At 52.3% G+C, this 23,083-nt stretch overlaps 1 protein-coding gene across 4 annotated transcripts in view; it reads right to left on the bottom strand.

Annotated features, from left to right (window-relative positions):
- NOL4L (nucleolar protein 4 like) overlaps positions 1–23,083 on the bottom strand; it is a 119,923-nt gene that overhangs the window by 10,134 nt on the left and 86,706 nt on the right. For 3 of the 4 annotated variants that reach the window (XM_039318885.1, XM_039318887.1, XM_039318886.1), the window contains one exon: positions 12,714–12,858. In XM_039318885.1, the coding sequence (XP_039174819.1) occupies positions 12,714–12,858 (145 nt within the window). Of the gene's footprint in view, positions 1–12,713; positions 12,859–19,463; positions 19,869–23,083 lie in introns of those variants that run through there. The other variant, XM_039318888.1, reaches the window with a different exon arrangement.

The raw sequence follows: 23,083 nt of genomic DNA on the forward strand, positions 1-23,083 counted from the left end.
TAATAATTGTCGATAAGAAACACAAAAAAGTCTGGATAGTGGACATGGCAGTGCCTGGAGACAGCAGAATAGACGAGAAAGAACTGGAGAAGATAACAAAATACAAAGACCTACAAATAGAAATAGAAAGACTGTGGCAAGAGCAAGCAAGGGTAGTACCAATAGTAATAGGCTCCTTGGGTGCAATCCCAAAACAACTGGAGCATCACTTGAACACCATTGGCATTGACAAATTCGCTATTAGTCAATTGCAAAAGGCGGCCTTATTAGAACCTCCTCCATCCTGCGACTTGCGACTGTTTTTCACATTGACAACCGTAGCGGCATTTCCCGTGATCATCTGATCAAACGTGGCAACTGACTCATGTGTATGATGGTTGCAACTGATCCCACCCAACCTGCAGATGATTCTCTTCCTCCTCCTCCTCTTCTTCTTCCTTTCTCCTCCTCTTCCTGATTCCTCCTCTTTAACCCTCTCCTCCTCCCCCTCTTCCTCCTCCTCTTTTCCTTCTACTTCCCCCTCCCCTTCCTTCCTCTTTATCATCTTCCTCCTCCCCTTCCTTCCTTCCTTCCTTCCTTCCTTCCCTTTACCCTCCTCCCCTTTCTTCCTTCTTTCCCTCCTCCTCCCCTTCCTTCCTTCCTTCTTTCCTTCCTTTCCTCCTCTTCCTTCTCCTCCCCTTTCTTCCTTCTTTCCTTCCTTCTCTTTATGCTCTTCCTCCTCCTCCTCCTCCCCTTCCTTCCTTTCCTTCCTTCCTTTCCTCCTCTTCCTTCTCCTCCCCTTTCTTCCTTCCTTCCTTCTCTTTATGCTCTTCCTCCTCCTCCTCCCCTTCCTTCCTCTTTATCATCTTCCTCCTCCCCTTCCTTCCTTCCCTTTACCCTCTTCCTCCTCCTCCCCTTCCTTCCTTCCTCCTTTCCTTCCTTCCTTCCTTCTCTTTATGCTCTTCCTTCCTTTCCTCCTCTTCCCCTTCCCTCCTCCCTCCTATTTATCTTCTTCGTCTTCCTCCTCCTCCCTTCCTTCCTTCTTTCCTTCCTTTTCTCCTCTTCCTTCTCCTCCCCTTTCTTCCTTCCTTCTTTCCTTCCTTCCTTCTCTTTATCCTCCTCCTCCCCTTCCTTCCTTCTTTTCCTCCTCTTCCATTTCCTCCCCTTTCTTCCTTCCTTCTTTCCTTCCTTTTCTCCTCTTCCTTCTCCTCCCCTTTCTTCCTTCCTTCTTTCCTTCCTTCCTTCTCTTTATCCTTCTCCTCCCCTTCCTTCCTTCCTTCCTTCCTTCCCTTTACCCTCCTCCCCTTTCTTCCTTCTTTCCCTCCTCCTCCCCTTCCTTCCTTCCTTCTTTCCTTCCTTTCCTCCTCTTCCTTCTCCTCCCCTTTCTTCCTTCTTTCCTTCCTTCTCTTTATGCTCTTCCTCCTCCTCCTCCTCCCCTTCCTTCCTTTCCTTCCTTCTTTTCCTCCTCTAACTTCTCCTCCCCTTTCTTCCTTCTTTCCTTCCTTCTCTTTATGCTCTTCCTCCTCCTCCTCCTCCCCTTCCTTCCTTTCCTTCCTTCTTTTCCTCCTCTAACTTCTCCTCCCCTTTCTTCCTTCCTTCCTTCTCTTTATGCTCTTCCTCCTCCTCCTCCCCTTCCTTCCTCTTTATCATCTTCCTCCTCCCCTTCCTTCCTTCCCTTTACCCTCTTCCTCCTCCTCCCCTTCCTTCCTTCCTCCTTTCCTTCCTTCCTTCCTTCTCTTTATGCTCTTCCTCCTCCTCCCCTTCCTTCCTTTCCTCCTCTTCCCCTTCCCTCCTCCCTCCTATTTATCTTCTTCGTCTTCCTCCTCCTCCCTTCCTTCCTTCTTTCCTTCCTTTTCTCCTCTTCCTTCTCCTCCCCTTTCTTCCTTCCTTCTTTCCTTCCTTCCTTCTCTTTATCCTCCTCCTCCCCTTCCTTCCTTCTTTTCCTCCTCTTCCATTTCCTCCCCTTTCTTCCTTCCTTCTTTCCTTCCTCCTCTTTATGCTCTTCCTCCTCCTCCTTCTCCCTTTCCTTCCTTCTCTTTATCCTCTTCCTCCTCCTCCCCTTCCTTCCTTCTTTTCCTCCTCTTCCTTCTCCTCCCCTTTCTTCCTTCCTTCTTTCCTTCCTTCTCTTTATGCTCTTCCTCCTTCTCCTCCTCCCCTTCCTTCCTTCCTTCTCTTTATCCTCTTCCTCCTCCTCCCCTTCCTTCCTTTCCTCCTCTTCCTACTCCCCCTTCCCTCCTCCCTCCCTCCCTCCCTCCCTTCTATTTATCTTCTTCCTTCTCCTCCTCTCCTTCCTTCCTTTACTCCTCCTCTTCCTTCCTCCCCCCCCCCCACGGTTACAGGCTCTGCTGTTTCCCTGCTTCCCAGGGAGATGGCCCACGTGCCAAGCAACAGCCCAGAACCCCCCCCCCTCATTCCCCCAATGGAAACAACCCTTGTTCCAGGCCTAGAATCCACTCTGCCAAGTGCACATGGGGGGGGGAGGGCTGGCACTACCTCCCTGCTCAGCAGTGGGGGGGGGGTTGCATTGAAGAGGTCTCCCTCCTCCTACCCAGCTCTCTCCGGGGTGCCCTTTCCCCCCCCCATCCCCTTCTCCCCAGCTGCATCACCAGGGTTGATCTCCCTGGCCTTCCAGCCCCCGTTTCCCCCCCCCTTTGCAGACCCTCCCCATTCTGAGGGACCTTCCCCACTTCTGGTACTCCCCCCGGCTGTTTTCTGCCAAGGCAAACAAAGGATGCAAGGAGATGGCACCCCCCCCCCACCTCCATTTTGCCCCCAGGGGGTGGGCAATTGGGGGTCAAGCCATGCCTGGCAGGGGAAGAAAAATAAACAGTCCTTGCCCTCCCCCCTCCCCAGCTGGTGCAGGTTTCCCTGGCCGGCAGGTAGGAAAGACCCCCCCCACTCCCTCCAGGGACCCTTGCACCCCCAGCTCCCATCAGCTGGCCACGCTGGCTGCCTTATGGGAGCTGTAGTCCGCAGTGCCCGCAGCCTGCCTCGTCTCCGGGTCCCGGGCACCTCGGTTCCCCACAGCTTTGCCCGCTGAGAGGATCTATTTGTCTGCCCGGATCTCTTTAATCTCGGTTAATCACTGACCCAGATGACAGAAGCCTGGGGGGGGGAAAGAGGGAGAAAGGGGGGGCAGGAAGGTGTCAGGGGAAGGAGAAAACTCGCTGGACGGCAAAAAAACGAATTGGTTTGGTGCTCTTCATCCCTCCCCAGGTCTGCCACCCGTTTCCCCATCTTATCCCAGTTTGCCCAGCGTGTGCCAGCCGTGCCAAGGTGCTCGGGAATTCTTGCTGTTTGGGGAGTGTGGGGGGGGCTCCCTCCCCTCCCGCTCAGCCCCTTCCCAGAGGATCAGCAGCTTTATCTGTCTGTGGCACTCTCCATCTCTCCCCCCCCCCGCTCTCTTTCTCGGGAGGATTAATTCCTCCGGGCACACGAGGTGCTGACGGCCCGGGCATTGCCACAGCAACCGGGCGCTGCCTCCTCCTTCTCCTCTGCGCGCTCCCTGTGACCGGCCTCCCTCTAGGCCGGTGTGAGGACTGTGTGTATGTGTGTGTGTGTGGGGAGGGGTGGCTGCTGTGGGAGCAGGCCGTGAAACGTTGCAAAAGCCCCAAGGAAAAGGACAGAGGCTGGGCACTGATGCCCGGATGCCACTGGCTGTCCACAGCTGGACGTAGCTCAGTAGAGCTCTGATGGTGTGACCGAGTTTGGGTAATGACAGGTCTGCTGGAAAGCAACCCAACTCAGAAAGTACCAAGGAGCCTAGAGTCTCCTCCTGCTCCTCCTCCTGCTCCTCCTCCTCCTCCTCCTCACACTGGTGTTGTTCCCTAGTTGGGTTATGAAACGTCTGCAGCAAAACCATCAGGCTCAGAGGGCACCCAGGACCACACAGTCGTCGTCGTCCTCCTCCTCCTCCTCCTCCTCCTCCTCCTCCTCCTCCTCTCTATAAACCCCACTCCCTTCTAGCACTGATGATGTTACCTAGTTGGGTCATGAAACGTCTGCAAGAAAACATCCAAGCTCAGAGAGCACCCAGGACTCCACAGTCCTCCTCCTCCTCCTCCTCACACTGATGTTGTTCCCTAGTTGGGTTATGAAACGTCTGCAGCAAAACCATCAGGCTCAGAGGGCGCCCAGGACCTCACAGTCGTCCTCCTCCTCCTCTCTATAATCCCCACTCCCTTCTAGCACTGATGATGTTACCTAGTTGGGTCATGAAACCTCTGCAAGAAAACACAACCAAGCTCAAAAAGCACCAAGGACCCCACAATCCTCCTCCGCTTCTTCCTCCTTCTCACACTGATGATGTTCCCTAGTTGGATCATGAAGCGTCTGCAGGAAAACCACCCAGTTCAGAGAGCACCAAGGGCCCCACAGTCTTCCCTTCCTTCCTCCCTTCCTCCCTTCTTTCCTTCCTTCTCCTCCCTTCTAGCACTGATGATGTTCCCAAGTTGGGTCATGAAACGTCTGCAAGAAAACCACCCAGTTCAGAGAGCATCAAGGACCCCACAGTCTTTTCCCTCCTCTTCTCCTCCTCCTCCTTCTCACAGTGATGATGTTCCCTAGTTGGGTCATGAAACGTCTGCAGGAAAACCACAGGCTCAAAGAGCACCGAGGACCCTTCATTTCAACCCTGAGCTACCAATATTCTCCTTTATTGGAGCGTGATTTTTCACTTAGCACCATTGTGGTCGTTAAGCTGAGGACTTCCTGTACTCTGTTCCATTTCCTGCCTCTTCCTGCAACCGCCATCTCCTCCCCCCCTCCCCGGTATAAAACGCCGCCCTAAATCTACCCTGCCACCACCCAGGACTGAAAACTGAAAACGTTGGCAAGGAACAACGGGAGGGAAAAAGTGTAAGAGAGAGAGAGAGATAGTGTGTGTGTGTGTGTGTGTGTGTGTGTGTGTGTGTGTGTGTCACACGTCCCTGAGGTGCGTGTTTGTGTAAGTTGTACAAGAAGGGTTTGGAGAAGATGGATTGATTATATTCAAAAGAAATATGAAATTGAAAAGTATTATATTGCTTATGAGTAGATTTTAGATAATCATTAATAGTTTTAGTTATATTATTATTTTTGTTTTAATTTGTTAATACTTGTTTTGAGAAGGACTTAAAGTGTGTTATAGTTTTGATTGATAGTATAGTTGGTTTATGTTAGTTAGATTATGTTTGTTTTTTTCTTGATACCCTGTAATCAGCTCTGGGAAGTGGGGGAGGGGGGAATGGGGGGAGGGGTTTATATTGTAATAAATTATATTGTAAAACTTTTAATAAAAAAAAAGGGTTGGAACAACGGCAGGTGCACCCTCTCGCCAAAGTCCAACCAGTGATGTGTGTGTGTGTGGGTGTGTGGGGCAGGGCAGAGGAGGACGGCAGCTGCCAGACACACACACACACACATACACACACATGCCACCCTGTGCCTAGGGCTCCTTGCAAGCTGGGCCAGCCACACAGGGGGCAGCAAACAGGAAGGCACCGCCTTTAATTATGCAAACCAACCAGGGTTTGATGTCGGTTTGTTCCTGGGTGGCCCTGCAGGCAGCTCGGACCTGTCTCCACGTAACCAAGATCAGAATCCCAGTTTTTCTGGAACAAGCCATGGACTTTGATGGAGAGGAAGAGGATCGCGGCCTTGAACTTTGCCATTGGGGAAAAAATCCTGAGGTGATTCTCACACAGGTTCCAGGCAGCCCTCAGCTTGCGACCGTTTAGTGACCGTTTCAGTTACGACGGCACTGGGAAAAAAAGGGACTTAGGGCCGTCTCTCACTGTTACGACCGCTGGTCACTTGAATCAAAATTCAGATGCTTGGCGACTGTCTCTGGTTTACGACGGCGGCAGTGTCCCGGCGTTACGTGATTCCCCTTTTGCGACTTCCTGACAATGGGAAGTCACTGGGGAAGCCAGATTGACAACAATCGGGTGACTAACTCAGCAAGGGCAGGGATTCACTTAACACCCGCGGGAAGAAAGGTCGTAAACCGGGGCAAAGTTCACTGAACAAGTTGTCTCGCTTAGCAACGGAAATGTTGGGTTTACGACCGGCCGTTTTATGACTTTTTGAAGTTAGGATGGACCTCCCCAGAGCTACTTAGGGCCTGTTTTCAGACTTTAGCGGCAAAAAGCTTCCCCACCCATCGGGGGAACATGGATTCGCTTAACGACCACCGCCTTTGCTTAACAACCATTTTATATAAGGGGGGGTGAGGGGAGTGGGGGGGACTAGAACTCTCTCTCAACCTCGGCCATTTTAAGATGTGGACTTCAACTCCCAGAATTCCTCAGCCAGCATGCCGGGCAGAGGAATTCTGGGAGTTGAAGTCCACAAGTCATGAAAGGGTCCTAGTTCTTTCACGCTGGCTGTGGAATTCTGGGAGTTGAAGTCCACATGCCTTAAAATTGTCAAGGTTGAGAAACATTGCTTAAGAAGATGGCAAAATTAGCACAACCACCACACCTACTTTGCCTCAAGTGGCAAATACCGACAACGCAATCCCATTCTAGTCTAAGATGTTGTGGGAACCCAGCTAGCAAAACTCTGGAAGGGTTAGAACAATGCTTCTCAACCGGAGCCACTTTAAGAGGGGTGGACTTCAACTCCCAGAATTCCCCAGCCAGGCTTCATTCGCACAACCACACCCGATTTGCCTAAAGTGACCTGAAGATCAACAACCCAGTCTCATTCTAGTCCAGAGTGTTGTGTGAACCCAGCTAGCAAAGCTCTGGAAGGGTTGGAGCAATGCTCCTTTAAACTGGGCCACTTTAAGATGGGTGGACTTCAACTCCCAGAATTCCCCAGCCAGCATGCTTCAAGTGGCTGAGGTTGAGAAACATGGATCTGAGTGGAGAATTCTGGGAGTTGAAGTCCACCCATCTTAAGGAGGTTTGCGAAACACTGGTCTAGGCCAGGGGTAAGCAACCTTGGCTCTTTTATGACTGGTGGACTTCAACGCCCAGAATTCCTGAACCAGCATGGGGGAACTATGGCCCCCTCATGACTGGTGGACTTCAACTCCCAGAATTCCTGAGCCAGCATGGGGGAACTATGGCCCCCTCATGACTGGTGGACTTCAACTCCCAGAATTCCTGAGCCACCATGGGGGAACTATGGCCCCCTCATGACTGGTGGACTTCAACTCCCAGAATTCCTGAGCCACCATGGGGGAACTATGGCCCCCTCATGACTGGTGGACTTCAACTCCCAGAATTCCTGAGCCAGCATGGGGGAACTAAGGCCCCCTCATGACTGGTGGACTTCAACTCCCAGAATTCCTGAGCCAGCATGGAGGAAGTATGACCCCCCTCATGGCTCGTGAACTTCAACTCCCAGAATTCCTCAGCCAACCTGGCTCAGCTTGGAAACCTCCCTTTCCCCTCAGCATGGCTGGCTCAGGAATTCTGGGAGTTGAAGTCCACCAGTCATAAAAGAGCCAAGGTTGCCTACCCCTGGTCTAGGGAGTTGCCTTGAGGAATTCTGGGAGTTGAAGTCCCCCCATCTTAACGAGGTTTGAGAAACTAGTCTAGGCAACTGCCTTGAGGAATTCTGGGAGTTGAAGTCTTAAAGTAGACCAGGTAGAAAAACAGTATCCTGGCTACTTCCAGGCTTTGTTCACTAGTTCAGTTTATGCCCTGGCTCTTAACCGATGTCCTTGTACCCCGCGCCAAGGGGCAACTCATTCAGGGCTGGGTCCGCTGGGGAAAAAAAAACGGGACGCACCCAGCGCCTTCCTCCTTCGGGCCCGGCTGGGCGGAGGGATGGGTGAGCGTGCTTTGCAAACAATTGCCCTTTTTTCCTCGCAGGACAGAGGGGTTTTCTTCCCCGCCTGCCCAACAACTCTGGGTCCTCCAGCTGCCGCTCAGCAGGGGCCTCTGGAGACAAAGAAGGGTTCAAGCCCCCCCCCCTCCTCAAAAATAAATAAAAATAAAAGGAACCAGACAGAGCCTGGAGATGAACTGTGACTGCCCCCCCTCCACTCTAAGAAGCAGTTGTGCAAAGTTCACACACAACCCCTCGCTTGCATGGCTGTCCCCTCCGCTCGCCCCTCCCCACTGCAACTGCAACTGGGACAAAGTGAAGGCCTCTGACCGGGCTCGTGTCCTGCGTGGGCCTTGTTTTTCCCTGCCCAGTCCTAGCAGGACATTACGGGTGTTGCATAGGGCCTGTTCCCAGCAGCCTTGGACGTGGCCCTTGCTTGTGTGGCCTGGTGTGTGTCTGGGGGGGGGGTGGGGTGTGGGATTGGGGGCTTTTTGCTCTAGCAGGAAGTTTGCTTTTTGCTCTAGCAGGAAGTTGATATTACTTCTTCAGTGCCAAGATGCACGCTCAATAAAAAAGGCACCTCAAGGCCGTAGAGTTTCTTTAATGTTGAATTCCCCAGCCAGAGGGTTGACATGGTAACAACAACAACAACAACAATAATATAACAACAACAATAATAATAAAGTTAGAAGGGACCTTGGAGGTCATCTAGTCCAACCCCCTATTCAGGCAGGAAACCCTATACCAGCAGTTTTGAACCTGTGGGTCGGGACCCCATTTGGGGTCGAACGACCATTTCACGGGGGTCGCCAAACAACGCAGTCCGCCATTTTTCCCCCCTTTTCCTTAGCTGTGCTACTCCCTTTTATTCTATTGGCTTTCGAAAGCCAATAGAATAGACTCTCTTGAATAGAGTCTAATTCTGTTGGCTTTCAAAAGCCAATAGGAATTGTCCAGGCTGTCTCTGCTCTGCTGAGCCCGCCAAAAGTCCCATTCTGCAAATGGTGCTGCAGCAGTTGAGTAGTCTTCGACTTACGACCGGTTGGGGGGTCGCGGCATTAAAAAGGTTGAGAACCACTGCCCTATACCATTTCGGACAAATGGCTGTCCAGTCTCTTCTTAAAAACTTCCAGGGTTGGAGCGTTCACCGCTTCTGGAGGCAGGTAGTTCCAATGATTAATTGTTCTAACTGTCAGGAAGTTTCTCCTTAATTCCAGGTTGCTTCTCTCCTTGAGTGGTTTCCATCTGTTGCATCTTGTCCTGCCTTCAGGGGCTTGAGAGAATAGCTTGACTCCCTCTTCTTTGGGGCAGCCCCTGAGATACTGGAAGGCTGCTATCATGTCCCCCCTCGTCCTTCTCTTCGTTAAACTGGACGTACCCAATTCCAGCAGCCATTCCTTGTATGTTTTAGCCTCCAGTCCCCTCATCATCTTTGTTGGTCTTCTCTGTACTTCTGTAGATCCTTTAGATCAAGGGTCCCCAACCCCCGCCCCATAGACTGGTACCGGGCCTTGGCATGCCAGCAACCGGTCCACACAAACAAGCAAAGCCCCATCCGCGGGATGGAGGCAGCACACAAAACCGCGCACTCTCCAGTCTGCGGAAAAACCACAGAACCGGTCCCTGGTGCCCAAAAAGGTTGAGGACCTCTGTGCTAGATGCTGGGGTGCCTGCAGGGGACAGCTGAGCACCTCCACATCTTCCTTAGCCTTTAGCAATTAGCTACAGGTTGGGAGGAGATCACGCTGGCCACAGAACCACTGGGCACAACCCTTCTTTTGAGGTTTTGCTTTTTCTTAGAAAAGCCGGTGGGTTTGTGTGTCTGCGTTTCTGTTGTCTCCTGCCCTGCACTGGGAGAGTAGGTCGCCTGAAGGCTTGACCTCTGCCCTTTGCCCTTTCTCTAAATTTGCCCTAAATCTGGGCTCTGACAGACCTCTAAGAAATCATTGCAGCAAATGGCATCTGCAGGGTGTCCTTTTCAACCCCCCCCCCCTTCTCACAAAGCAGGACACCCCCCCCTCCCTCTGTGCTTGCCTTTTCCTTGAAAAAGTGCTGAGATGCACCATCCAAGGTCAAAAGAGAAGCTTGTTATGATGTTAGCAGGCTGCATGCTGGGTGCCGCACCCCCCTCCTCCCATTTTCGCCTGTGTTTCAGACTTGAAACAGAGGTGGGTCACTACTACTGCTTCTCAACGGCCCTCAAGCCAACAGATGTTGACCTCTGTCAGTAGGGGAAACCCGCACCCAGAGTTCCAGTATCTAAGGGACTTCCACAAAGGAGAGGAGTTCAAATAACCTGAAGGCAGGACAAGAAGCAACTGATGGAAACTGATCAAGGAGAGAAGCAACCTGGAACTAAGGAGAAATTTCTCCTTCCCCATCTCCTTCCTCTTCCCTTCTCCATCTCCTTCTTCTCCTTCCCATCCCCTCCCCCTTCCCCATCTCCTTCTTCTCCTTCTCTTTTCCCTTCTCTTTCCCATCCCCATCCCCTCCTCCTCCTCTTTCTCCTCCCCCTTCCCATTCTCCTTCCCTCCCCTTCCCCATTTCCTTTCTCTTCTCCTTCTCTTTTCCCTTCTCTTTCCCATCCCCATCCTCCTCCTCCTTTCTCCTCCCCCTTCCCATTCTCCTTCCCTTCCCCTTCCCCATTTCCTTTCTCTTCTCCTTCTCCTTCTTCTTTCCCTTCTCTTTCCCATCCCCATCCCCTCCTCCTCTTCTTCTTCTCCTCCTCCTCCCTATCCCCTTCCTATCTCCTTCTTCTTCTCCTCCTCCCCCTTCCCATTCTCCTTCCCTTCCCCTTCCCCATCTCCTTCCTCCTCCTCCTCCTCCTCCTCCTTCTTCTCCTCCTCCTCCTCCTTCTTCTCCTCCTCCTCCTCTTTCCCATCTCCTCCTTCTTCTCCTCCTCCCACTTCCCATTCTCCTTCCCTTCCCCTTCCCCATCTCCTTTCTCTTCTCCTTCTCCTTCCCCTTCTCCTTCTCGTCCTTCAGTGGAACAACTTGCCTGCAGAAGTTGTGGTAACTTCAACACTGGTGGTTTCTAAGAAGAGACTGGACGTCCATTTGTCTGAAATGGCATAGGGTCTCCTGCCTGAACAGGGGGTTGGACTAGAAGACCTCCAAGGTCCCTTCCCACTCTATTCTAAGTTGCAGGGATTATGTCTAGTTTAATGGAAAAAAGAACTAGGGGTGACACGATAGCAGTCTTCCAGTATCTCAGGGGCTGTCCCAAAGAAGAGGGAGTCAAGCTCTTCTCCAAAGCACCTGAAGGCAGGACAAGAAGCAACGGATGGAAACTCATCAAGGAGAGAAACAACCTGGAACTAAGGAGAACCTTCCTGACAGTGAGGACAATTGATCAGTGGAACAACCTGCCTCCAGAAGTTGTGGGTGCTCCATCATTGGAGCTTTTCAAAAAGAGACTGGACAGCCATTTGTCTGGGATGGTATAGGGTCTCCTGCCTGAGCAGGGGGTTGGACTAGAAGACCTCAAGGTCCCTTTCAACTCTGTTGTTATTATTGTTGTTGTATTATGTTGTTGCTGTTGCTGTTGTTGTTATTATTATTACTATTTATTATTTCCCTGATCTGCTGATTTTCTGCTTGCAGGTTCCCCTTCTCTGCTGGCAGCCTGAAGTGACCCCATCCGGCTTCAGCTGAGCAGATAGCATCCCGTGACCAAAATGTCCTTTTTATGATGAAGGACAGTCCTTTATTTCAGAAAGATGCCCTTGATTAGAGGAAAAAATGCACGTTGGTGTCGTTTTTCTCAGTTTGGCTCTAGAATTTTGCTTCGCAAAGCAAAAGTACAAACACAAGCAATTCAGGGGTTCCCCCCCCCTCCATCCTTGCCAACCTCTTTTCTCCTTTTTCAGGGTATTCCTTTATTTTTTCAGTGTATGCTCTCCGTCCCTGTACACAGGTAGTCCTCGGCTTAATGACCATCCATTCAGTGACCGTTCAAACTTACAACCGCCCTAAAAAAAGTTTGACTTTTTTTGACCTTTTTTCAACACTTACCAATCTTGCAGCGTTCCCCTCCCCCTGGGATCAAAATTCGGACTCCACATGGCAATTGATTCACATTTATGACGGTTGCAGCATCCCGGGGTCCACGTAATTTTGCCCCCTCCCCTTTTGGCAACTTTCTGCTAATTTAACCACCACAGTGAATTCACTTGGCAACCGAGGCAGGCAAAAATTCAATTTTGTTAAAAACTCACTTAACGTGTCTCACTTAGCGACAGAAGTGTTGCCATTTTTAATCAGAAGGAAAACCAGCAGATGCCACACGAGTGTGTACGCGTGTATGTGGGTCTATCTCTCTGTCACGGCCCCAGAATCTCCAGTTCCCCTCTTTGCATGAAGAAATCAAGGTTTTAAAGCTCATGCAAAGGGTTTTTTTAAACTGCAGGATCGCTTCTGATCTGCTTATGCAGGGCAACCTCCAGGCAGTCCTCAAACTTACGACACACAAGCAATTTGCACCGCTAAGCCAGGCAGCTGTTGAGTCAGTCGCACTCAATTTTACGACCGTTTCTCGCCCTGTCTGTTTAAGTGACCCTCTGCCGTTAATAAAAACGTGCCGTTGTTAAATGAATCCAGCTTAATCCCCCCCCACTGACTTTGCTTGCCAGAAGCCCAGCTGGGAAGGTCGTAAAACGGGGATCCCCTGACCCCAGGATGCTGGAACCCGCTTAAATAACCTGCTCGGTTCCCAAGCGCCCAAATTTTGATTACGTCGGGATGCTGTGACGGTCGTAAACGCGAGGCCTGGTTGTCAGCTGCTTTTTTTTTTCTCCAAGTGATGTCTTGGCCGCTAAATGAACAGTTTGCAAGTTGGGGACTCGCTCTATGGAGACATCTCTGCACAGGTGACCCCCCCCCCTGGCCAGCCCAGTCTGGGACCCCTTGCCCCTTGCCCTCTCCCCCGCCCCAATGAGGATGCCGGGGTTGTGTGTGTGTCTCCCTTTACTCACCATCCTCCTGGCTGTGGATATTTGGGGGGCTGCGCATGGTTCCTTCTTGAGGGGGGCTGAGGCTGGCCTGGAGCTGCTGATCAGTTGACATCCATGTGGAGTCATTCATGTCAAACTCCTCGCTGCTGCTCACCGAGGTCTCATCCTGGAGGGGGAGAGAAGGAAGGGTTAAACGGGAGCCAAGATGGGGAGGGGGGGTGGGTGGGGAGGAGGGAGACCCCCTGCTCTTCTTCCTCCTCCCCCCCCAGCAGTTCTCCATCCCCCTCCTCTTTTTTCCAAATCTCAGCTCCAGGACTCTTTCCCGCTTGAAGAACGCAAAGAGAAGGAAACAGGCAGAACAAAACAATAATTAAGGGGAAACTGAGATTGTTATTGCTCCCTGCCACGCCTCTCCATCCGGGCATCCTGGCCAGCCGGGCTAGCTGGGCTAAGGGGTCAGAAGGAGAGAAGGGAAGGGTGGGCACAGACCCCCCCCCCACAATCCTGCAAGAGTTCAAGCGGTGCACTTTTATCCCCTTTGCCCTCTGCACGATCCCAGGAGGCAGGTGAGCAACCTGCCACCGCAGGGGGTCACCTGAGCACCTCCCTTCTCGGAGGCAGGTGAGCCTTCGCTCCTCCGCTCGGCATCCATTTGCTGGGGGCAGACACCCAAAGCGTGGGAGAGAGTCTCTGCTCGGGGAAAGCCGTAAAGATATACGAGCCAGGAAGATGGCTGCTTTAGGCCTGGCTGGGCCGCCAAATATCAATAATCAGATTAAAAAACAGAACAGCAGAGAAAGGAGAGCGAGGAGAGAAAGAGAGAGGAGAAAGAGAGAGAGAGAGAGAAAAAAGGGATAAAGAAAGAGGAAAGATAAGGAAGAGAAAGGAGAGAAAGAGAAGGAGCAGAGAATTAGGTAAATAGAAAGAGAAAGAAAGAAAGAAAGAAAGAAAGAAAGAAAGAAAGAAAGAAAGAAAGAAAGAAAGAAAGGAGGAAAGGAGGAAAGGAAGAAAGAAAGGAAGGAAGGAAGGAAGAAAGGAAGGAAGGAAGAAAGGAAGGAAGGAAGGAAGGAAGGAAGGAAGGAAGGAAGAAAGAATGAAAGAAAGAAAGAAAGGAGAATTAGACAAATAGATGGAGAGAGAAAGATAAATAGAGGGAGAGAAAGAAAAAAGAGGAGAGAAATAGAGAGAGAACAGATAGAAAGAGAGAGGGAAACAGAACTATCTAAAGAAAGAGAGAGAAAAAAGATAACAAAAGAGAGGAAGAGAAAGAGATAAAGAGAGAGAAAAAAGAAAGAGAGAACTAGCTAGAGAGAGAGAAGAGAGAGAGAGAAAAGATAACAAAAGAGAAAGAGATAGAGAAAGAAAGGGAGAGAAAGAGAAAGAGAGAGAGAAGAGAAAGAGAGAACTAACTAGAGAGAGAGAAAAAAAGAGAGAGAGAAAAAGGGGCTGGCACCTGATCAGTTAATAATAAAAAAAGGAACAGAATTGTCTACAAAAGGTGCACCATAACAGCCTTTGCTGTTTGCGCCTTCATCCCTCCAGCCAGGTAGTCAGTCAGTCAGCTTGCTAAAAAAGCAAACAAATAAAATTAAAAAAAAAAAACCCTAAAAATAAAATCCCCAGTGGCCGCAAATTTGGCCTCCCCAAAATTTCACCGGGGCAAAATGGCTCTCTCCAGCAGGGAGCAGCCAGTCAGCCCCCGGTCAACCAAGGGCCATTCAGCCAGAGCCCTTTTCATGTGTCCGCAGCCAGATCAGCCCCCACTGAGCATCTGGCTGTGAGAGCGAGAGCGCCAGGCACGTCACGGCGTGGCTGACCACGGAAATGCCAGGCGCCGGGGAAGAAGCGGCGAAAGGCGAGAAAATTTAAAAATGCAGGCGAACGGGGGCCCTGAAGATGCTGCTAGCAGCCTGACTTAACAAGTTATTTTCACGGACGGGTTGCCGTCGTAGCTGAGGCTGGTCGCAACGGTTCCGAAGGTTGATTGCCACGAAGAAAGGATGTTAATAAGATGATTTAAAGGCCTGGAGACTGAAACGTAGGAAGGACGAAGAAGAAGAACGGCTGCAGGGATTGGGTTTGTCTAATCCAGAGAAAAGAGGGGTGACAGGAAAGCAGCCTTCCAATATTTGAGGGGCTGTCACAGAGTTAGAGGGGGTCACCCTGTTCTCCAAAGCACCAGAAGGCAAAAGGAACAAGGGTTGGAAACGGATCGAGGAGAGAAGCAACCTGGAATTAAGCAGAAACTTCTTAACAGTGAGGACAACTAATCAGTGGAACAGCTTGCCACCGGAAATCGTGGGCACTCCATCACTGGAGATTTTTAAGAAGAGACTGGGCAGTCACTTGTCTGACATGGCATAGGGTCTCCTGCTTGAGCGGGGGGCTGGACTAGAAGACCTCCAAGGTCCCTTCCAGCCCTCAGATTGATGGATTGATTGATTGATTGATTGATTGCAATGGTCTAGGGTCTCCTGCTTGAGCGGGGGGGGGGGGGGCTGGACTAGAAGACCTCCAAGGTCCCTTCCAGCTCTCTTTTGATTGATTGATTGATTGAAATGGTCTAGGGCAGTGTTTCTCAACCTTGACAATTTTAAGGCATGTGGACTTCAACTCCCAGAATTCCACAGCCAGCAATGCTGGCTGTGGAATTCTGGGAGTTGAAGTCCACATGCCTTAAAATTGTCAAGGTTGAGAAACACTGGTCTAGGGTCTCCTGCTTGAGCGGAGGGCTGGACTAGAGGACCTTCAAGGTCCCTTCCAGCTCTATTCTGACTTCCCAGAGAGGACAGCATGCCGGTCCTCTTCAGAAACCCGATCAAGCTGTCGTTAGTCCACAAGCCCCGCCTCGTGCACCAATGAATCGGTTCCTCCACATCAGTGGTTCTCAACCTTTTTAATGCCGCGACCCCCAACCGGTCGTAAGTCGAGGACTACTCAGCCGGTCGTAAGTCAAGGACTACTCAACCGGTGCAGCACCGTTTGCAGAATGGGACTTTTGGCAGGCTCAGCAGGGCAGAGACAGCCTGGACAATTCCTATTGGCTTTGGAAAGCCAATAGAATTAGACTCTATTCAAGAGAGTCTATTCTATTGGCTTTCAAAAGCCAATAGAATAAAAGGGAGTAGCACAGCTAAGGAAAAGGGGGAAAAAATGGCGGACTGCGTTGTTTGGCGACCCACATGAAATGGTCATTCGACCCCAAATGGGGTCCCGACCCACAGGTTGAGAACCACTGCTCCAGATCCTGCTGCTCTTAAGGGCTTTCTCACAAACCCCCTCACTTCCCTGAGCAGGGATCTGGGATAGTGACATGCCCAGGGAGACGCCCCCCCCCCCCGAGTGACACTCAGGTCAGCCTTGCCAAGGGAAAAAGCAGCATATAATAATAATAATAACAACAACATAATACAACAACAAAACAACAGCAACAATAATAATAAAAGTTGGAAGGGACCTTGGAGGTCATCTAGTCCAACCCCCTGCTCAGGCAGGAAACCCTATACCATTCCGGACAAACGGCTGTCCAGTCTCTTCTTAAAAACTTCCAGTGTTGGAGCATGTGGGGGGAAGGGGGGGATGTCTGGGCGATTCTGGGAATTTATTTACAAGTGGTCCCCGACTTACAGCAATTTGTTTAGTGACCATTTTTTACACTTATGACCGTGGTAGCATCCCCGGGGTCACGCGGTCAAAATTCGGTCGCTTGGCAACCAGTTGCCGTGTTCCCCGGGAGGGGGGGGGTCATGGGATCCCCTTTTGTGACCTTCTAACCAGCAAAGTTAGTGGCAAGTAATGTCGTAAAATGGAATAAAACTCACTTTGTGACTGTCTCGCTTTGCGACGGAAATTTTTGGCTCGTAAGCGGAGGACTACCTGCATTTATTTATTCGGTTTCCGCAGCCGCCCAACTCAGTCAAGTAAATCCAGGCGACTTACAAGGCCAACATTTTAAAAGAATTAAAAAATACAAAACATTAAAGCAATGAACACACCCGTGCCCCCAGGCCTGTGCCCACACTCAAATCCTTGCACCTGGCAACTGCACCTGGCAGCGTCTGATGCCGCCAAAGGCACTCTTAGTATCCTCCCAAACAGTTTTGCACATTCTCAGAGGGCGCCCTTAAGGGAATAACTAAATAATAGAGTTGGAAGGGACCTTGGAGATCTTCCAGTCCAACCTCCTGCTCAAGCAGGAGAATCTACACCAGTGGTTCTCAACCTTTTTAATGCCGCGACCCCCAACCGGTTGTAAGTCGAGGACTACTCAACCGGTCGTAAGTCGAGGACTACTCAACTGGTGCAGCACCGTTTGCAGAATGGGGCTTTTGGCGGGCTCAGCAGGGCAGAGACAGCCTGGACAATTCCGATTGGCTTTTGAAAGCCAATAGAATTAGACTCTATTCAAGAGAGTCTATTCTATTGGCTTTCAAAAGCCAATAGACTAAAAGGGAGTAGCACAGCTAAAGAAAAGGGGGGGAAGAAATGGAGGACTGCGTTGTTTGGCGACCCCCGTGAAATGGTCGTTCGACCCCAAATGGGGTCCCGACCCACAGGTTGAGAACCACTCCCCTAGACCATTTCAGACAAGTGGCTGTCCAGTCGCTTCTTAAAAAACCCCAGTCTTGGAGCACCCACAACTTCTGGTGGCAAGCAGTTCCACTGGTCAACTGTTCTCACTGTTAGGAAGCTCCAGGTGGCTTCTCTCCTCCAGCAGTTTCCATCCGTCGCTTCTTCTCCTGCCTTCTGGTGCTTCGGAGAAAAGGCGGAGAAACCCCCCCCTTCTTCTTTGGGGCAGCCCCTCAAATATTGGAAGACGGCTATCACGTCCCCCACTAGTCTCCCCACAACGAAGCCGAGGGTGGAACGCACGCCTCCTCGAACCCATGGCCGGAGGAGCAGGGCAGCAGGGTAGGTGTTAAAAGCAGCCACCGCCCGGGGCGAGAGTCCAGCCAGGCTACGACAGGGCAAACCGTAGGAAGGAGATCGGCCGCATGCGCACCGGGGGGGGGGGGGAAGAGAGCTCTCTTGTCTCCCTCTCGCTGAGCTTAATTCGGCTTCGGCTCCTCGCTCAGGGCCACGGCGGCGAGCAGGTGACCTCGGGCTGGTGCCGAGCCTGGAGGCTCTGGATTTTTTCGCTGGCTGGAAGGGGAACCGGCGGCACGCCCTCTCAAAGGTCGCCTGGCATCTCGGGCGCACTTCCTAGGGCATTGGTTGCATTCCTGCTTCCCACTCCGGCAGGCAGGCAGGCAAGGAGACTTTCACATGCCACCCTCCTCCCTCTCTACTCCCCCCCCCCTTCCCAGCCCTTTCCTGGCCTTGCCTGAGCTTGCAGGGAGGCGAGGGCCTTGGACGGGGTCCAGAGCTGGAAAGGTCAGCCGCGAGATTGCAAAAGCAAACCGCGGAAGATGGGAAAGGGAAGGAGAAGCAGAGGGACCCCCCCCCACAGGGTCTCTGGGTGCCCTGAGTGGCTGCGCCCAGCGCAAAAGGCCTGGCCTTCCCTAGTCTGGAAGCAGGGGGAGATAAACCCCCTTCCCACCGGGATGGGGAGATTCCACCCTCGCCTCCAGAGGTTGGAAGTCAGACTTCCGAGAAAGAGGGGTCCTCGGTGGTCTCTGAGCTGGCAGAGGTTTCTGGGGAACATGGCCAGTGTTAGAAAGCAGTGGAGTTTGTGGAGAGGAGGCGGAGAGGAGGAGGAAGAGGAGGAGGAGGGGAGGAGGGGGAGGGGGAGGAGGAGGAGGAGGAGGACTGTGGGGTCCCTGGTCTGAGCTTGGTGGTTTTCTTGCAGATATTTCATGACCCAACTAGGGAACAGCATCAGTACTGAATCATCTGCAAGAAAACAAACAAGCTCAGAGACCAGCCAGGAAGCCCCGGTCCTCGTCTTCCCCTTCTCCTCCTCCTCCACTCCACAAGCTCCACTCCCTTCTAGCGCTGATGAGGTTACCTAGTTTGGTAATGAAACGTCAGCAAGAAAACCACCCAGTTCACAGACAGGATCAAGGATTCCATAGTCGTTGTCGTCGTCGTCCTCCTCCTCTCCACAACCCCACTCCCTACTAGCAATGATGATGTTCCCTAGTTGGATCATGAAACGTCTGCAAAAAACCACCCAGCTCAGAGAGCAACAAGGACTCCAGTCCTCCTCCTCCTTCTCCTCCTCCTCCTCCTCCTCCTCCTCCTCGTCTTCCTTCTAGCACTGATGACGTTCCCAAGTTGGGTCATGAAATGTCTGCAAGAAAACAGCCAAGCTCAGAGAGCACCAAGGGCCCCACATTCTCCTCCTCCTCCTCCTCCTCCTCCTCCTCCTCTCGCCATAAACCCCACTTCCTTCTAGCACTGATGATGTTCCCTAGTTGGGTCATGAAACGTCTGCAAGAAAACATCCAAGCTCAGAAAGCAGAAAGGCCCCCCCAGTCACTCTCCTCCTCCTCCTCCTCCTCCTCCTCCTCCTCCTCCTCCTCCTCTCCACAAACCCCACTCTCTTCTAGCATTGATGATATTACCTAGTTTGGGTAGTGAAACATCTGCAAGGAATCAAGCAAGCTCAGAAAACACCAAAACCCCACATCCTCCTCCTCCTCCTCCTCCTCCTCTCCACAAACCCCTCTCCCTTCTAGCCCTGATGAGGTTACCTAGTTGGGTCATGAAACGTCTGCAAGGAAACCACCAAGCCTCAAGGCGGATCAGGCACCCCTCATCTCAACCCCGAGCCACCAATATTCTCCTTCATTGCTAGACATTTCAACAACCTGCCCGGTGCATGCCTACCTGGCATCTTTCCTACCCTCCGGGGAAGGCCCTCAGGGACCGGGCACGGCCGGCCGCTGCTATGCCCACAGCGGTGCTGAACCTTTCAGCAGCTCTCCGCCAAGAGCAGAGCGGCCGCTGCAGCCAAAGGAATCCCCCCAAAGGATCCGCTTTCTCAACTTCCTTGAAAAAAAAAGAGCTGGAGGAAGTCAAGGCTGGCTCTTCCAAATCAAAGGGGACTTTTTTTATTCTTTACAGGCCTCTGGAGGGAGGGGCCGCCTCCCCAGAGCCCTCCCCTCCCCGGGAATCTTCCTGTGCACACTTGTGGGCTTGCACCAACGATGGGGGGGAACAAGGCAGCTTCCTTTGGCTGGGTCATATTCCAAGCGCCCGTGCCAAGAAACTGGCATTTTCCGTCAAAGGCTTGGAAATGTTTTTTTCCTTCCTCTAACCCAGTGTTTCCCAAACTTGACAATTTTAAGGCATGTGGACTTCAACTCCCAGAATTCCACAGCCAGCAATGCTGGCTGTGGAATTCTGGGAGTTGAAGTCCACATGCCTTAAAATTGTCAAGTTTGGGAAACACTGCTCTAACCCCGCGGCTCCCGACCTTGTCTGTACCCTGCGCCCCTAAAACGCTTCTGATATGTTCTTGCACCCCTTACGACAGTCCGAAAGAACGGCAAGGAACGATGCATCGGCGCTACAATTTTGAAAACCCCAACTTTCTTCCGCACCCCTTGGAATATCGTCTCGCCGGCCCCCCCGCGCCCCCGGGGCCTGGTTGGGAACCTCCCCCTGCTCTAACCTCTCCTGGCATTTCTCCAGCCCGCCCGCCCCACGCCTGCCTCAGTTTCCCCTTCCTCGCCGAGCAAAGCCTTGGCACACGCACGGTCCCCCCCACTCCACCCCAAAGGCCTCTTGGCTTCACCGCCAATGGAGCAAGACCAGAAATGGGGAAGCACCACGATGGATCCCCTGTCCCTCTTTCCTGGCAATGCCCACCTGGATCAGCCGGGTGCTGGCTCGGCCTCGCTTCCCCTGGGACCTGTTTTCCTTTGGAGAGCCGGGCGCTGCCTCCCTCCCCCCCCCCAGTATTTATGGCAGGCAAGCAAACATCTCCCAAACAGGATCCCTCTTCCTGCCCTGTTGGCTGCAGACAAATCTGCTCACAGCAGGCAGGAAGCATGGGCTTCATCCTGCCTCGTCCCCCCCACCCCAGGTTCGCCCCCCCCCCCGCTCCGAGATGCTGGGCCTTGCAGGGAATTTCCGGGAATTTATTAGGATGGCTGCCCTGCAGATGCTTAGCCACCAGCCAGGCACACCATGGGCTGCCATGGAGTTACACCAGGAGTCCCCGGGTCCGTCTTAATGAGAGGACAGAGCACAAGAATGGAAGAATCACACAGTTGGGGGGGACCCGAGAGGCCTTATAGTCCAACCCGCTTGCTCAAGCAGGAGACGCTCTACCGTTTCAGACAAGTGCTTGTTCAAACTCTTCTTAAAAGCCCCCAGTGATGGAACACCCACAACTTCTAGAGGCAGATTGTTCCACTGGTTAATATGTCCTCACTGTCAGAATAACAGAGTTGGGAAGGGACCTCGGAGGTCTTCTAGTCCAACCCCCTGCTCAGGCAGGAGACTCTATACTATTCTGGACAAAGGGCTGTCCAGTCTCTTCTTAAAAACTTCCAGTGTTGGAGCATTCACCGCTTCTGGAGGCAGGTCGTTCCACTGGTTAATTGTTCTCACTGTCAGGAAGTTTCTCCTTAGTTCCAGGTTGCTTCTCTCCTGGATGAGTTTCCATCCATTGCTTCTTCTCTGGCCTTCAGGCGCTTTGGAGAAGAGCTTGACTCCCTCTTCTTTGGGGCAGCCCCTTCAGGGGCTTTGGGGAACGGAACATAATCACAGAGTTGGGAGGGACCTTGGAGGTCTTCTAGTCCAACCGCCTGCTCAGGAAGGAGACCCTGCACCATGGGTAGGCAACCTTGGCTCTTTTATGACTCGTGGACTTCAACTCCCAGAATTCCTCAGCCAGCATGGGGGACTATGGCCCCCTCATGACTCGTGGACTTCAACTCCCAGAATTCCTCAGCCAGCATGAGAGAACTATGGCCCCCTCATGACTCGTGGACTTCAACTCCCAGAATTCCTCAGCCAGCATGGGGGAACTATGGCCCCCTCATGACTCGTGGACTTCAACTCCCAGAATTCCTGATCCAGCATGGGGGAACTATGGCCCCCTCATGACTCGTGGACTTCAACTCCCAGAATTCCTGATCCAGCATGGGGGAACTATGGCCCCCTCGTGACTCGTGGACTTCAACTCCCAGAATTCCTGAGCCAGCATGGGGGAACTATGGCCCCTTCATGACTGGTGGACTTCAACTCCCAGAATTCCTGAGCCAGCATGGGGGAACTATGGCCCCCTCATGACTCGTGGACTTCAACTCCCAGAATTCCTGAGCCAGCATGGGGGAACTATGGCCCCCTCATGACTGGTGGACTTAAACTCCCAGAATTCCTGATCCAGCATGGGGGAACTATGGCCCCCTCATGACTCGTGGACTTCAACTCCCAGAATTCCTCAGCCAGCATGGGGGAACTATGGCCCCCTCACGACTCGTGGACTTCAACTCCCAGAATTCCTGAACCAGCATGGGGGAACTATGGCCCCCTCACGACTCATGGACTTCAACTCCCAGAATTCCTGAGCCAGCACGGGGGAACTATGGCCCCCTCATGACTGGTGGACTTCAACTCCCAGAATTCCTGAGCCAGCATGGGGGAACTACATGATGGCCCCCTGAGCCAGCATCTATGACTCATGGACTTCAACTCCCAGAATTCCTGAGCCAGCATGGGGGAACTATGGCCCCCCTCATCTGGACTTCAACTCCCAGAATTCCTGAGCCAGCATGGGGGAACTATGGCCCCCTCATGACTCGTGGACTTCAACTCCCAGAATTCCTGAGCCAGCACGGGGGAACTATGGCCCCCTCATGACTCATGGACTTCAACTCCCAGAATTCCTGAGCCAGCACGGGGGAACTATGGCCCCCTCATGACTGGTGGACTTCAACTCCCAGAATTCCTCAGCCAGCATGGGGGAACTATGGCCCCCTCATGACTCGGGGACTTCAACTCCCAGAATTCCTGAGCCAGCATGGGGGAACTATGGCCCCCTCATGACTGGTGGACTTCAACTCCCAGAATTCCTGAGCCAGCACGGGGGAACTATGACCCCCTCATGACTGGTGGACTTCAACTCCCAGAATTCCTGAGCCAGCATGGGGGAACTATGGCCCCCTCATGACTCGGGGACTTCAACTCCTAGAATTCCTGAGCCAGCCTGGCTCAGCTTGGAAACCTCTCCCTTTCCCCTCAGCGTGGCTGGCTCAGGAATTCTGGGAGTTGAAGTCCACCAATCATAAAAGAGCCGAGGTTGCCTAACCCCGCTGGCTGGGAAATTCTGGGTGTCGAAGTCCACAAGTCTTAAATTTGCCAAGGTTGGACACCCCTGCCTTATAACACTCCGGACAAATGTCTGTCCAATCTCTTCTTGAAATCTTCCAGGGTCCAAGTCTCAGAGCGCCTGAAATGTGGGAGAAGGATCCAGCTGAAAGGAGGGTGTCGCCATG

Source organism: Crotalus tigris, unplaced genomic scaffold, assembly GCF_016545835.1.
Source record: "Crotalus tigris isolate CLP2741 ecotype Arizona unplaced genomic scaffold, ASM1654583v1 scf7180000021643.52994198:917841, whole genome shotgun sequence".
NCBI lineage: Eukaryota > Metazoa > Chordata > Lepidosauria > Squamata > Viperidae > Crotalus > Crotalus tigris.